General features: G+C 44.0%; 2 protein-coding genes across 2 annotated transcripts; one reads left to right on the forward strand and one right to left on the reverse strand.

The window, feature by feature from the left end:
* Positions 1-1,902: 1,902 nt before the first annotated feature.
* Positions 1,903-6,819, reverse strand: LOC136707044 (E3 ubiquitin-protein ligase TRIM39-like). Its single transcript, XM_066680908.1, has 9 exons — positions 6,734-6,819; positions 4,634-4,689; positions 4,447-4,498; positions 4,172-4,276; positions 3,978-4,016; positions 3,082-3,120; positions 2,938-2,964; positions 2,775-2,801; positions 1,903-2,550 (listed from the first exon to the last, which is right to left on the reverse strand). The coding sequence occupies exons 2-9, from the start codon at positions 4,679-4,681 to the stop codon at positions 2,030-2,032; spliced, it is 858 nt and encodes a 285-aa protein (XP_066537005.1). The 5' UTR covers positions 4,682-4,689; positions 6,734-6,819; the 3' UTR covers positions 1,903-2,029.
* dhrs4 (dehydrogenase/reductase (SDR family) member 4) lies at positions 6,343-11,999 on the forward strand. The gene is made up of 9 exons (XM_066680909.1): positions 6,343-6,441; positions 8,626-8,741; positions 8,901-9,078; positions 9,174-9,275; positions 9,380-9,450; positions 9,534-9,585; positions 9,729-9,863; positions 11,513-11,568; positions 11,780-11,999. The coding sequence occupies exons 2-9, from the start codon at positions 8,629-8,631 to the stop codon at positions 11,892-11,894; spliced, it is 822 nt and encodes a 273-aa protein (XP_066537006.1). The 5' UTR covers positions 6,343-6,441; positions 8,626-8,628; the 3' UTR covers positions 11,895-11,999.
* The last annotated feature ends 977 nt before the right edge of the window (positions 12,000-12,976 follow it).

Consider the following 12,976-nt stretch of genomic DNA (forward strand, 5'->3'; position numbering starts at 1 on the left):
TGCACTAAATAATAATATCAACACAAGCCACAGAATGTGTCGTATGATATTCATTCTTTGTAATTCATGACATAATGAGTGTGTGTTTGTGGCTATAGTAGCTAATAGCTTTATGTACATTGGACAAATTAAGGTCCCGTGCTTTCCTTGTATATCTGATAAATCAAAGAACATTCCCACAATAACTGCATTACACTTTCTCTTTTACGCATATATAATATTTATATAAATAATTATCCTACAGGGCGGCACGGTGGCGCAGCAGGTAGGTGTCGCAGTCACCCAGCTCCAGGGACCTGGAGGTTGTGGGTTCGATTCCCGCTCTGGGTGACTGTCTGTGAGGAGTGTGGTGTGTTCTCTCTGTGTCTGCGTGGGTTTCCTCCGGGTGACTGTCTGTGAGGAGTGTGGTGTGTTCTCCCTGTGTCTGCGTGGGTTTCCTCCGGGTGACTGTCTGTGAGGAGTGTGGTGTGTTCTCTCTGTGTCTGCGTGGGTTTCCTCCGGGTGACTGTCTGTGAGGAGTGTGGTGTGTTCTCCCTGTGTCTGCGTGGGTTTCCTCCGGGTGACTGTCTGTGAGGAGTGTGGTGTGTTCTCCCTGTGTCTGCGTGGGTTTCCTCCGGGTGACTGTCTGTGAGGAGTGTGGTGTGTTCTCCCTGTGTCTGCGTGGGTTTCCTCCGGGTGACTGTCTGTGAGGAGTGTGGTGTGTTCTCTCTGTGTCTGCGTGGGTTTCCTCCGGGTGACTGTCTGTGAGGAGTGTGGTGTGTACTCCCTGTGTCTGCGTGGGTTTCCTCCGGGTGACTGTCTGTGAGGAGTGTGGTGTGTTCTCCCTGTGTCTGCGTGGGTTTCCTCCGGGTGACTGTCTGTGAGGAGTGTGGTGTGTTCTCCCTGTGTCTGCGTGGGTTTCCTCCAGGTGACTGTCTGTGAGGAGTGTGGTGTGTTCTCCCTGTGTCTGCGTGGGTTTCCTCCGGGTGACTGTCTGTGAGGAGTGTGGTGTGTTCTCTCTGTGTCTGCATGGGTTTCCTCCGGGTGACTGTCTGTGAGGAGTGTGGTGTGTTCTCTCTGTGTCTGTCTGGTTTCCTCCCACAATCCAAAAACACACATTGGTAGGTGGATTGGCGACTCAAAAGTGTCTGTAGGTGCGAGTGAATGTGTGTGTGTGTGTGTCCCCTGTGAAGGACTGGCGCCCCCTCCAGGGTGTATTCCCACCTTGCGCCCAATGATTCCAGGTAGGCTCTGGACCCACCGCGACCCTGAATTGGATAAGCGGTTACAGATAATGAATGAATGAATGAATGTAATCTTGTTTTTATTTTCTTTTACTTTTTAAATTCTACTGTAATCTTTCTGTATCGCGCTGTAAAGCACTTGGAATTGCCATTGTGTACGAAAGGTGCTCTATAAATAAACATGCCTTGCCTTGTAATGATAAATAAACCCATAAATTAAGAAAAAAATAACTCCAAGTTCTTAGTGTTTGTCAAAACGTTGTAGTTTCTCTTAAACTGAAAACAAATTCATACTTCTTACTGTATTTTTTTTTAGCTTAACAAAATGATTAAAAAATATCCGCTTTCCAATTTTTCACCGGTGTCCAAAGATAACTCAGTGTATTGAGATTTAGCACAAAAGATCTTAGTGGATTTTTAATAATGTCTAAATTAAACTAAACTAAATAAACAAATAAATAAAATGCTATAAATATATTGTTGAAATGTCCTTCATTTGTTATTGCGTTTCTTATTAAAATTAAGACATGATAAAAACAACAAAACATAATCTAAATATCTGTGTACAACATAGGTACACATATGAAAGCAGTTTTTTGAGGGAAAGGGTGGTAGTTAAATTCATTTTAGGTGCTTTTTTACAGAAATAGATGACTCTGAAGTTTTATTTTGCTGTGAAGGCACAGTATGATATCATTTGTTTTATATGCAAACAGTTCACAAGTAATAAAGAATTAAGCAACAACATTAGCTTTAATTTACTGTGAAGGCACATCACCGGTCATTTTCACTAAAAGTGCTCACTGTTAAGATAAAGTAACAATTGGGTCGTGGGTCTCTTCAATACCAACGTTAACAGCTGCATAAAAATAAAGCTTTTTCTTTAACGTGGCAAGATACGTATATAAGTGAAATTTAGTCAGTGGGTCATAGAAGGACAGTTGCCCACGTTTGTAGTCCAAGTACAGACTCAGCCTGGCTGGCGTGGCGTAAGGCGTTGGAATCGCGTTACCATCGTTAATTACTATTTTTCCATCTTTTGAAGCAATGGTCCAGATACCAGCACCAGGAGACATATCATGGTCGTGATCAGCATCAAAAGATGCTTCACGGAACCCCACAGTCCACAGAACGGTCTGTGACACCTCAAGTTCAAAATAGATCCTAGTGCTGGGCAAGGTCTTCGATGAAACACAGATACACTTCAAATATGTCTCAGCCGTCGGGACTCGGGGAGGACTCTTAGTAGAGGCTTGATATAGCCTCTTCCCGTCATTGCTCACTCTGAGTAGAACATGAGCTGATTGAGGTTTAAGGGTCACATCAGCTGTTGGCAAATAATACACAGGGGCAGACAGAAATTTAGCCTCATTCATTAATAAATCAACACAGTTTATCCAACTCATTTTGGATAAGCAGTGTAGGGATCCTCAGGTAAGAGCCTGGAGATTTTCTTCAACACAAGCTGGAACTAATAAGGCATTTTCTGCTACTCAAACAGATTTTGAAATTTGTGAAAATCATGTGATTTAGAGTTTTCTGACACTATACCTTTAGCGGCTTTGATCCAGCGCCACACTGTAAACAAGCATTGACAATCACAGAACCAAAAGAATAGCTTTTTTATGATAAATGTTGTTATTTAAGGTACATTAAGGCAAAGTAGAAAACATTAGTAAACATACAAAGCATGTTCAGAAGATGACGTTCTTACCGTCGTCTGGAACAATCCCTTCGTTCCCTGTGACCATTCACATGTTTAGGATTCCAGAGAATATTTTATTTAGCATGAGCAAATAACGATAATAATAATAATAAAAAGACTCTTTGTCTTTAAGAGTCCGCTCTACACACTTACTTGTCAGACTGGGAAAATTCTTCTGAGCATCTGTCAAACCTAGGGGAACAAACACCATATTATTTTTTTCTATTATATAAATAATATATTTCCCCATCAGCATATTCATAACTTTCTTGTTTAGGCCACAAATTCATTCATTGTCTGTAACCCTTATCCAGTTCAGGGTCGCGGTGGGTCCAGAGCCTACCTGGAATCATTGGGCGCAAGGCGGGAATACACCCTGAAGGGGGCGCCAGTCCTTCACATGGCAACACACACACACACACACATTCACACACAGACTCACACCTACGGACACTTTTGAGTCTCCAATCCACCTACTAACGTGTGTTTTTGGACTGTGGGAGGAAACCGGAGCACCCGGAGGAAACCCACGCAGACACAGAGAGAACACACCACACTCCTCACAGACAGTCACCCGGAGGAAACCCACGCAGACACAGAGAGAACACACCACACTCCTCACAGACAGTCACCCGGAGGAAATCCACGCAGACACAGGGAGAACACACCACACTCCTCACAGACAGTCACCCGGAGGAAATCCACGCAGACACAGGGAGAACACACCACACTCCTTACAGACAGTGACCCGGAGGAAACCCATGCAGACACAGGGAGAACACACCACACACCTCACAGACAGTCACCCGGAGGAAACCCACGCAGACACAGGGTGAACACACCACACTCCTCACAGACAGTCACCCGGGGCGGGAATCGAACCCACAACCTCCACTGCGACACCTACCTGCTGCGCCACCGTGCCGCCCCTATCTCCACAAATCAATATTATAAAGACAAAACAAATACCAGAGAGAAAATATCCAGACGTAACCCGTTCAAATGCCCTGATCATATATGTTAAGTGAGTTACTGAGTAGTATATTCACCTGAATGCTGAAGATTTTTCATCTCCATTAACTTAGCAGCTGTTCAGGCACAGAAAAATAAAACATTAAGAAAATAAAGAGTTAATTTGCTGACACAGTTCAGAACATTGCGTATGTTGCTCAAATGTTCAAAGGGGATTTACACAGGTTCAGTTCAATCTCAATTTCTTGAAAAAAACACATTCTCCACTTACCTGTGATGACCAATGCACCGAGGATAATAAGTATAATGACAACATTGATAGTGAAAAACGCTTTCAACGTACTCCTCTGTACAGTAACTGTATCTTCAGCACTTTCTGTCAGTATCAAAAAACACCATATTACAGGCAAACAAGCAACCTACTGAGTTATTCCCAGGTACATGGAGCAGGACGTTCACAATAGGCCGCGAGAGATGGGGATGCATTTCTCAGCTTCTATTTCATACATAGATATTTTGTTGCTAGTTCTTGTAAATGGCTTTTACCTTCCATGTTCTGTACGTCTTGCTGTGTGTCCTGTGGTGCTGCACTGTTTTGCTGATTGGCCCCAGGACAACCCAAACAACCGCAAATATAATAGAAAAATAAACATGAGATATCCAATGTGTGTACCTCGTCATGTAACGTCATCATAAAAAAAACATACACTAGCTATAACAAATGATCACTTACTCTCCTCCACAGACTCAGGACATAGTCGTATAGGAACGAAAACAGCATTTCCCATGCTGAAGACGAGAACAGAGGCTTATTAACAAAATAAATAAATATGTTAAATACATCTCAAATGTGGTGAATCTAAATTATAAAGTGATAATGATGAAAAGGGCACATACAGGAATGAAATTAACCTGATGATAAATGTAAGGCTTATACAGAAATGGCACTACCTCTAGGGATTTCTTGGGAATGTCCACACTTCTAGAAGTTGTGAGGTGTTATTAAAATAAGGCGTGCTAGCAGGTGCATGATGGAGGGAATGTTCAATTTCCAAAGCTGTGCAAGCATTTAACATTCCTCTATCCTCTGTGTCATGTGTGTACCGGGCATATGTCATGGAAGGCATTAGCACTCACAATGGACAGCACAGTGGCACCGGAGTGCCTCCGTTAACACTGTGACACCAGACACAGCGCCTTACCTGGGCTCATGGGGTTGCTAACGGGACACTAGATGATTGGCAAACTGTTGCATGGACCAATAAGTCATGTTTGATACTGATGGTAGGGTGTGTGTGTGGGGCACACAGACACCACGAAAAATGGACCCCAGTTGTCAACAAAGGTGGTTCCATACGGTTCCGGTGGTTTGTGTTCTCAAGGCATGGGTTGCTCTAAACACGTCACATACCGGTGTTTACTACATTTCAATGCTTGGTGAGCATTTGCAGCCCTTCTTAGACTTAACACAATAATGGGATGGAACAGCAGGATAATAAACTGCTTCATCAGGCCCAAGCTGATCAGAACTGGTTTAAAGAGCACTTTGGAAGAGACCAGAATAACTGTGCATTCACATTAACAGGCGACAAAGCGACAAGCGTCGAGTCATTTCCTCTGGAAGAAGGCGATTCGTAGCAGCAAGCAGTGCATCATCAAGAGACAAATCAAGGTGAGATTGTCTCAACTCTATGCAAATGAGTTATGATACAGTAAAGCGACATTCTACATGATTGGCTGCAAGAAATTGTGTGTACCAATCGTAGACACAGGGTCAGAGATTGGGCCAGCTTGTGCTCTCTGACTGTCCTGTCCCACGACTTCTGGCTATTGTAGGTGGTAATGCTTTATATGATGTATACACGTGTGACACTGTGGATCTAGAAATGTTAATGCCAGCACAGTTCTGGAAATGTAATGTTATCTCCACATTCCTTAGGCACACTGGCCAATATTTACTCACAAGATAACACCTCACAAATTAAAGTGTGGGTAATCCCAAGACATTCCCCGAGGTAACAACACTCCACAATTAATTTATACACTGCTATCCTGACTTTTGGCATGTCAGTGTATATTACAATGATTGACTCCAATACTGATTATCACAATGACAGATATATAACCAAAATTTCATATAAAATATAGCTGGATACTAATTTCTTTCATCTCAACTTTCAATCAACAATACGTATTAAGCGTTTCCTGTGAATAAATAATTTAAATATCAATATGGAGTAAATATAGGATCCATTACCTTTGTTACTTTTACAAAACTAGCAGTGGTTTCACATTATTTCGAGTTGTTAGAACTTTACGAAATAAGTGAACAAAATACACACTTAAAAGAAAACAAATCTACAACGGTTAAAGTGAAAATATTGATGGTGCGACTCTAACCAATAGAAAACCGCCGAGTCGAGGCGCAGCCAATCAGCGCTCAGGATATTCACAACAACATCCGCGGTCACGGCAGAGAGCGAGAGAGAGAGAGAGGCTCGATTAAAACAGTTCAGAAACCACTGAACCAGCGACTCAGAGGTAAACATTTTCATACACGGTAGCTTTAGCGCTAAAGAATATTATGGTGGTCTGCTGAAGTGTTTACGCCTCATGCTTTTACACGTTACTCACGGAAGGTTGTAGTTTGTCATGTGTGTTGTTTGTAGGACCCCAGGAAGAATAGTTGCTATTGCGATAACAGCTAATGGGGGTCCAAATAAAACAGTAGAACTTGACTGCATTAATTGTGAATAAAACATCTGTATAACTCTAAATATTTAGGCGACTTTGAATGCAGAGTGCTCTCTACTGTAAATGTAACTATACTCACTGCTGTTTGATAGGAAAACGCTGCAGGCAGGAGCTTCAGTGCAACCTTTGACCCAGATATAACCTTTGACCCAGTGAGCTGAGTGAACCCCCGGTCAGCTGTACACTGTTTAAAATAATTCAGAAAATCACATTAGTCTATAGACCGGATTTGCACAATATATATCCAAATGCATCCAGACAACGTCTTAATCAATGGCCTCAGCTACTTTTTAAAGTTGATTTTCTGCATAGAAATGGTCATGTCATAAACCAAATGGGTTTAAATATGTATCATTCCACGGTACAAGATATTGGTGATAGGAGCCAGTTGTGAATGCATTACTGAGTCAAGAGGAAACCAGATCTGCTAAAACATGTCGTGCTGCAGTGAGTCACGCTCTAAAGCCTGAAATTGTTTTTTTTTAGACCACTTTAGATGTCTTAATATATTGATGCCAAAAGCACAGGCTTAAAAACAAAAAAAAAGGTGGCTCCACAGGCTGGTTACCTGTGCAAAGTGGACACATGGCTCAAATGCTTTTCTGTACAACACTGAAGATTAGGGGATGGGAAGAGAGATGTCACTGAATATATGGTGTGATAGGCACAGCACATGCTTAAATTAGGCTTGTTTGATTTTTTTTTTTTTTTTTGATACATTAAAAATTCATTCATTCATTATCTGTAAGCGCTTATCCAGTTCAAGATCGTGGTGGGTCCAGAGCCTACCTGGAATCATTGGGCACAAAGCGGGAATACACCCTGGAGGGGGCGCCAGACCTTCACAGGACAACACACACGCGCACACTCACTCACACCAGACACTTTTGAGTCGCCAATCCACCTACCAATGTGTGTTTTTGAACTGTAGGAGGAAACCGTAGCACCCGGAGGAAACCCACGCGGACACAGGGAGAACACACCACACTCTTCACAGACAGTCACCCGGAGGAAACCCACGCGGACACAGGGAGAACACACCACACTCCACAGAGTCACCCGGAGGAAACCCACGCGGACACAGGGAGAACACACCACACTCCTCACAGACAGTCACCCGGAGGAAACCCACGCGGACACAGGGAGAACACACCACACTCCACAGAGTCACCCGGAGGAAACCCACGCGGACACAGGGAGAACACACCACACTCCTCACAGAGTCACCCGGAGGAAACCCATGCGGACACAGGGAGAACACACCACACTCCTCACAGACAGTCACCCGGAGGAAACCCACACGGACACAGAGAGAACACACCACACTCCTCACAGACAGTCACCCGGAGGAAACCCACGCAGACACAGAGAGAACACACCACACTCCTCACAGACAGTCACCCGGAGGAAACCCACGCAGACACAGAGAGAACACACCACACTCCTCACAGACAGTCACCCGGAGGAAACCCACTTTGTGTGGATTGTGACCCCTGCTTCTTAACAATTGTAGAGAATTTAAAGTCATTAAGTTTCCCACTATCGCATTGTTCACTTGAAATTATATCGCTTACATCACAGCAAGTGAAATTTGCAGTTACTCAAATTGGTATTCTCTTTACAGTGCACATTGATCATTCAAAATCAGTATCTGACCTCACCTAATATTCCTGTGACAGAAAGCAATCAAATCCTCAAAGCAGTGGTGCACAGTCAAGAATAAAGTCCTCCTATAACGTTAGAGACTGTTGCCAATGAAAAGGACAAGGGAATTCCTTATTAATACCTTGCAGAATAGTTGCATGAGCAGATGTTTATCGCCTTTTAAACATATGGTGTGCGCTGTAAAATTCAAAGCTAGAGGAAAACCATAGAGTTCCATCTCCAACCCTCTCAGCGTGTCTCGTGCTCAGGTTGTGGTCTGCATGTGCCAAATAAGATTGATATGTTCCATTTTTCTTTCATTTTAAGGTAATGTTGAGGGCTGTAACAAAGTTCCTTTTGACCAACCCCGTCACTGGTAGAAGAATGATGTCCCATAACAGCCTCACTGGAAAAGTTGCCATAGTTACTGCATCCACTGATGGGTACCAAATCTCCTTCTGCTGTCACCTTGGAGCTCATTGTAATTTTTTGCTATTGCAGGTGTAACATTAACATTCAGCAAAAACAGCAGACATCACTGTTGTTACGTGTACAACCCGAGTATGTAGTTATTAAAAGCAGTTCAATAATTTGATTTTCAGAATTGGCTTGGCTGCTGCACAGGCGTTAGGGAAGAGAGGGGCTCATGTTGTCGTGAGCAGTCGACGACAAGCCAACGTGGACAAGGCCGTCACACTTTTACGCAGCGAAAACATCCAGGTAACTGGCACCAGCTGCAATGTGGGCAACAGAGAGGACAGAGAAAAGCTGGTAAACTTGGTGAGCTGTTGTTTGGTCTTTAAAATTCAGTGAAGCAGTAGATGAATTGCTTAATGCTTTTTGGAAGACGTTTATTTATACCTTTCTCTTCTCAGACCCTGGAGCAGTGTGGTGGTATTGACATACTGGTCTCTAATGCAGCAGTGAACCCTTTCTTTGGAAACATATTAGAATCAACAGAAGAAGTCTGGAACAAGGTATAATGCCAAGTTTTCATGAATTAAATGTTTATGACATCTTAATTTGTGTCAATGAAGTCTTATTCTGAATCACAAGCTATTCTTGTGTTTGCTTTCTGTAGATATTAGACGTGAATGTGAAAGCTGCGTTCCTTCTGACCAAACAAGTGGTGCCTCACATGGAGAAGAGAGGGTGAGAGAATTAAAGAAAGAAAATATGGAAGAGTGAACCTACATTTAAAAGGGTCTATGACCATGACGATTTCTATGTTTCAGGGGTGGCTCAGTATTGTTTGTATCCTCAGTAGCTGGATATCAGCCAATGCCAGTAAGAGCAACTAAAAGAATATTAAAAGTAAAAAGATAAAAAACCAGAATGGTTTAACTCTGCTGGACAGTTTATATCCCATGAGCATTTTGTAATTTCAATACATGTTTTGGGCTAACCTCATGACCTTTGCTTGTTCTTAGGGTCTTGGTCCATATAGCGTGAGTAAGACAGCTCTGCTGGGTCTAACACGAGCCCTCGCTCCTGAATTAGCTCCCAGTAACATACGGGTCAACTGTGTGGCTCCAGGAATTATCAAGACACGCTTCAGTTCTGCTGTGAGGATATTAACATTCATTCTTTGTTGTTTCATTTTGATTACATTTTGTTTTTATCTCCATAATTGTTTTTGTCTACTTCTTGTCATTGTATATGACCATTATCCACCATGCATTCCATAAATACAGGGGTTGGACAATGAAACACCTGGTTTTAGACCACAATAATTTATTAGTACGGTGTAGAGCCTCCTTTTGCGGCCGATACAGTGTCAGTTGGTCTTGGGAATGACATACACAAGTCCTGCACAGTGGTCAGAGGGATTTGAAGCCGTTCTTCTTGCAGGATAGTGGCCAGGTCTCTACGTGATGCTGGTGGAGGAAAACGTTTCCTGACTCGCTCCTCCAAAACACCCCAAAGTGGCTCAATAATATTTAGATCTGGTGACTGTGCAGGCCATGGGAGATGTTCAACTTCACTTTCATGTTCATCAAACCAGTCTTTCACCAGTCTCGCTGTGTGTATTGGTGCATTGTCGTCCTGATACACGGCACCGCCTTCAGGACACAGTGTTTGAACCATTGGATGCATGTGGTCCTCCAGAATGTTTCGGTAGTCTTTGGCAGTGACGCGCCCATCTAGCACAAGCATTGGGCCAAGGGAATGCCATGATATGGCCGCCCAAACCATCACTGATCCACCACCATGCTTCACTCTGGGCATGCAGCAGTCTGGTGGTACGCTTCTTTGGGGCTTCTCCACACCGTAACTCTCCCGGATGTGGGGAAAACAGTAAAGGTGGACTCATCAGAGAACAACACGTTTCACATTGTCCACAGTCCAACGTTTGCGCTCCTTGCACCATTGAAACCGACGTTTGGCGTTGGTGTGAGTGACCAAATATTTGGCTACAGCAGTCCGGCCGTGTGTATTGACCCTGTGGAGCTCCGGACAGACAGTTCTGGTGGAAACAGGAGAGTTGAGGTGCACATTTAATTCTGCCGTGGTTTTATGTTTTTTGGATACAATCCGGGTCAGCACCCGAACATCCCTCTCAGACAACGTCCTCTTGCGTCCACAGTTAATCCTGTTGGATGTGTTTCGTCGTTCTTGGTGGTACGCTGACGTTACCCTGGATACCGTGGCTCTTGATACATCACAAAGACTTGCTGTCTTGGTCATAGATGCGCCAGCAAGACGTGCACCAACAATGTGTCCTCTTTTGAACTCTTTTGCAATATTTTGAGCAAAACTCTGGTCTTACCCTCTGCTAATTAACCCTTCACACTCTGCTCTTACTGGTGCAATGCAGTTGATGAAGATTGGCCACCAGGCTGCTCCAATTTAGCCATGAAACCTCCCACACTACAATGACAGGTGTTTGTTTCATTGTCCAACCCCTGTATATAAAGCAACCACTGAAAATCTCTCTAACCCAAGCCCTGAATACAGCCTTTGAAATAAAGATAATAATCCAAACATTTCAAAAGACCCACTTACCTTATCTTACAGACTACTGGGGCACCAGTGCAAGAGGAAAGTGGGCATCAAATCTGATATTTATATAGTACTTTTTACAACTGATGTTGTCACAAAGCAGCTTCACAGAAAGAGCATCGTATGTGCAGCGGAGGAAGAAATGGTTATATTTATTTAATTTTGAGTGCTCTTTTAAATTTGTACTTGCTTTTTATCATCCCCTGTGCAGTTGTGGGAGAGTGAAGCAGTGGCAAATGAGTTTATGAAGCAGCTGAGCATCAAAAGGTGTGTGTTGTATTGTCTTTGACATTAGACTGGACTTTGAGCACTAGACAGACATAACTGATTATTGATTAACCAAAGTGAATACGCACTTTATACTATTACTTCAGAAATGCCCGATGAGGACAAGAACCCTCGAATCAATACGTTAATTGATTTCTTGAACATTTTGGGAAAAGAATATTAATTATTAATACTATCTAATCAATAACAGGCTGGGGAAGCCAGAGGACATTGGAGGAGTGATTGCATTCCTGTGTTCAGATGAGGCTTCGTACATCACTGGAGAGACCATTACTGTCACAGGGGGCATGAATTGCAGACTGTAGTGTGTGTGTGTCTAGGTCAAATAGAATGAGAAAACACCCACTTTATCATACTTCTTTGTATGTAATTAAACATGAAGACCTGCAAATCAGTGAGATTTTATATTCACACAATAAAAATGAAGTTAAAATTCAATTACATTCATATTTCACATTTTGTTTCTTAAAAAGTGTCGCAGTCACACAGCTCCAGGGACCTTGTGGGTTCGATTCCCGCTCCAGGTGACTGTCTGTGAGGAGTGTGATGTGTTCTCCCTGTGTCTGCGTGGGTTTCCTCCGGGTGACTGTCTGTGAGGAGTGTGGTGTGTTCTCTCTGTGTCTGCGTGGGCTTCCTCCGGGTGACTGTCTGTGAGGAGTGTGGTGTGTTCTCCCTGTGTCTGCGTGGGTTTCCTCCGGGTGACTGTCTGTGAGGAGTGTGGTGTGTTCTCCCTGTGTCTGCGTGGGTTTCCTCCGGGTGACTGTCTGTGAGGAGTGTGGTGTGTTCTCCCTGTGTCTGCGTGGGTTTCCTCCGGGTGACTGTCTGTGAGGAGTGTGGTGTGTTCTCCCTGTGTCTGCGTGGGTTTCCTCCGGGTGACTGTCTGTGAGGAGTGTGGTGTGTTCTCCCTGTGTCTGCGTGGGTTTCCTCCGGGTGACTGTCTGTGAGGAGTGTGTTGTGTTCTCCCTGTGTCTGCGTGGGTTTCCTACGGGTGACTGTCTGTGAAGAGTGTGGTGTGTTCTCCGTGTCTGCGTGGGCTTCCTCCTGGTGACTGTCGTGTGGTGTGTTCTCCCTGTGTCTGCGTGGGCTTCCTCCGGGTGACTGTCTGTGAGGAGTGTGGTGTGTTCTCCCAGTGTCTGCGTGGGCTTCCTCCGGGTGACTGTGGTGTGGTGTGTTCTCCCTGTGGCTGCGTGGGTTTCTTCCAGGTGACTGTCTGTGAGGAGTGTGGTGTGTTCTCCCTGTGTCTGCATGGGTTTCCTCCGGGTGCTCCGGTTTCCTCCCACAGTCCAAAAACACACGTTGGTAGGTGGATTGGCGACTCAAAAGTGTTCGTAGGTGCGTGTGTGTGTGTGTCTGTGTTGCCCTGTGAAGGACTGGCGCCCCCTCCAGG

The sequence above is a fragment of the Hoplias malabaricus genome, chromosome 9 (assembly GCF_029633855.1).
Source record: "Hoplias malabaricus isolate fHopMal1 chromosome 9, fHopMal1.hap1, whole genome shotgun sequence".
Taxonomy (NCBI): domain Eukaryota; kingdom Metazoa; phylum Chordata; class Actinopteri; order Characiformes; family Erythrinidae; genus Hoplias; species Hoplias malabaricus.

Bases quoted from the DNA above. Each gene is read 5' to 3' on its own strand.
- LOC136707044 (XM_066680908.1), bottom strand. From the start codon at position 4,681: ATGCTGTTTTCGTTCCTATACGACTATGTCCTGAGTCTGTGGAGGAGA. The intron at 4,277-4,446 runs GTAAAAGCCATT...TGATACTGACAG, and splicing joins AGACGTACAGAACATGGAAG to AAAGTGCTGAAGATACAGTT. The intron at 2,551-2,774 runs GTATAGTGTCAG...ATTTGCCAACAG, and splicing joins CTGGATCAAAGCCGCTAAAG to CTGATGTGACCCTTAAACCT.
- dhrs4 (XM_066680909.1), top strand. From the start codon at position 8,629: ATGTTGAGGGCTGTAACAAAGTTCCTTTTGACCAACCCCGTCACTGGT. The intron at 9,451-9,533 runs GTGAGAGAATTA...TCTATGTTTCAG, and splicing joins CCTCACATGGAGAAGAGAGG to GGGTGGCTCAGTATTGTTTG. The intron at 9,864-11,512 runs GTGAGGATATTA...TCCCCTGTGCAG, and splicing joins AGACACGCTTCAGTTCTGCT to TTGTGGGAGAGTGAAGCAGT.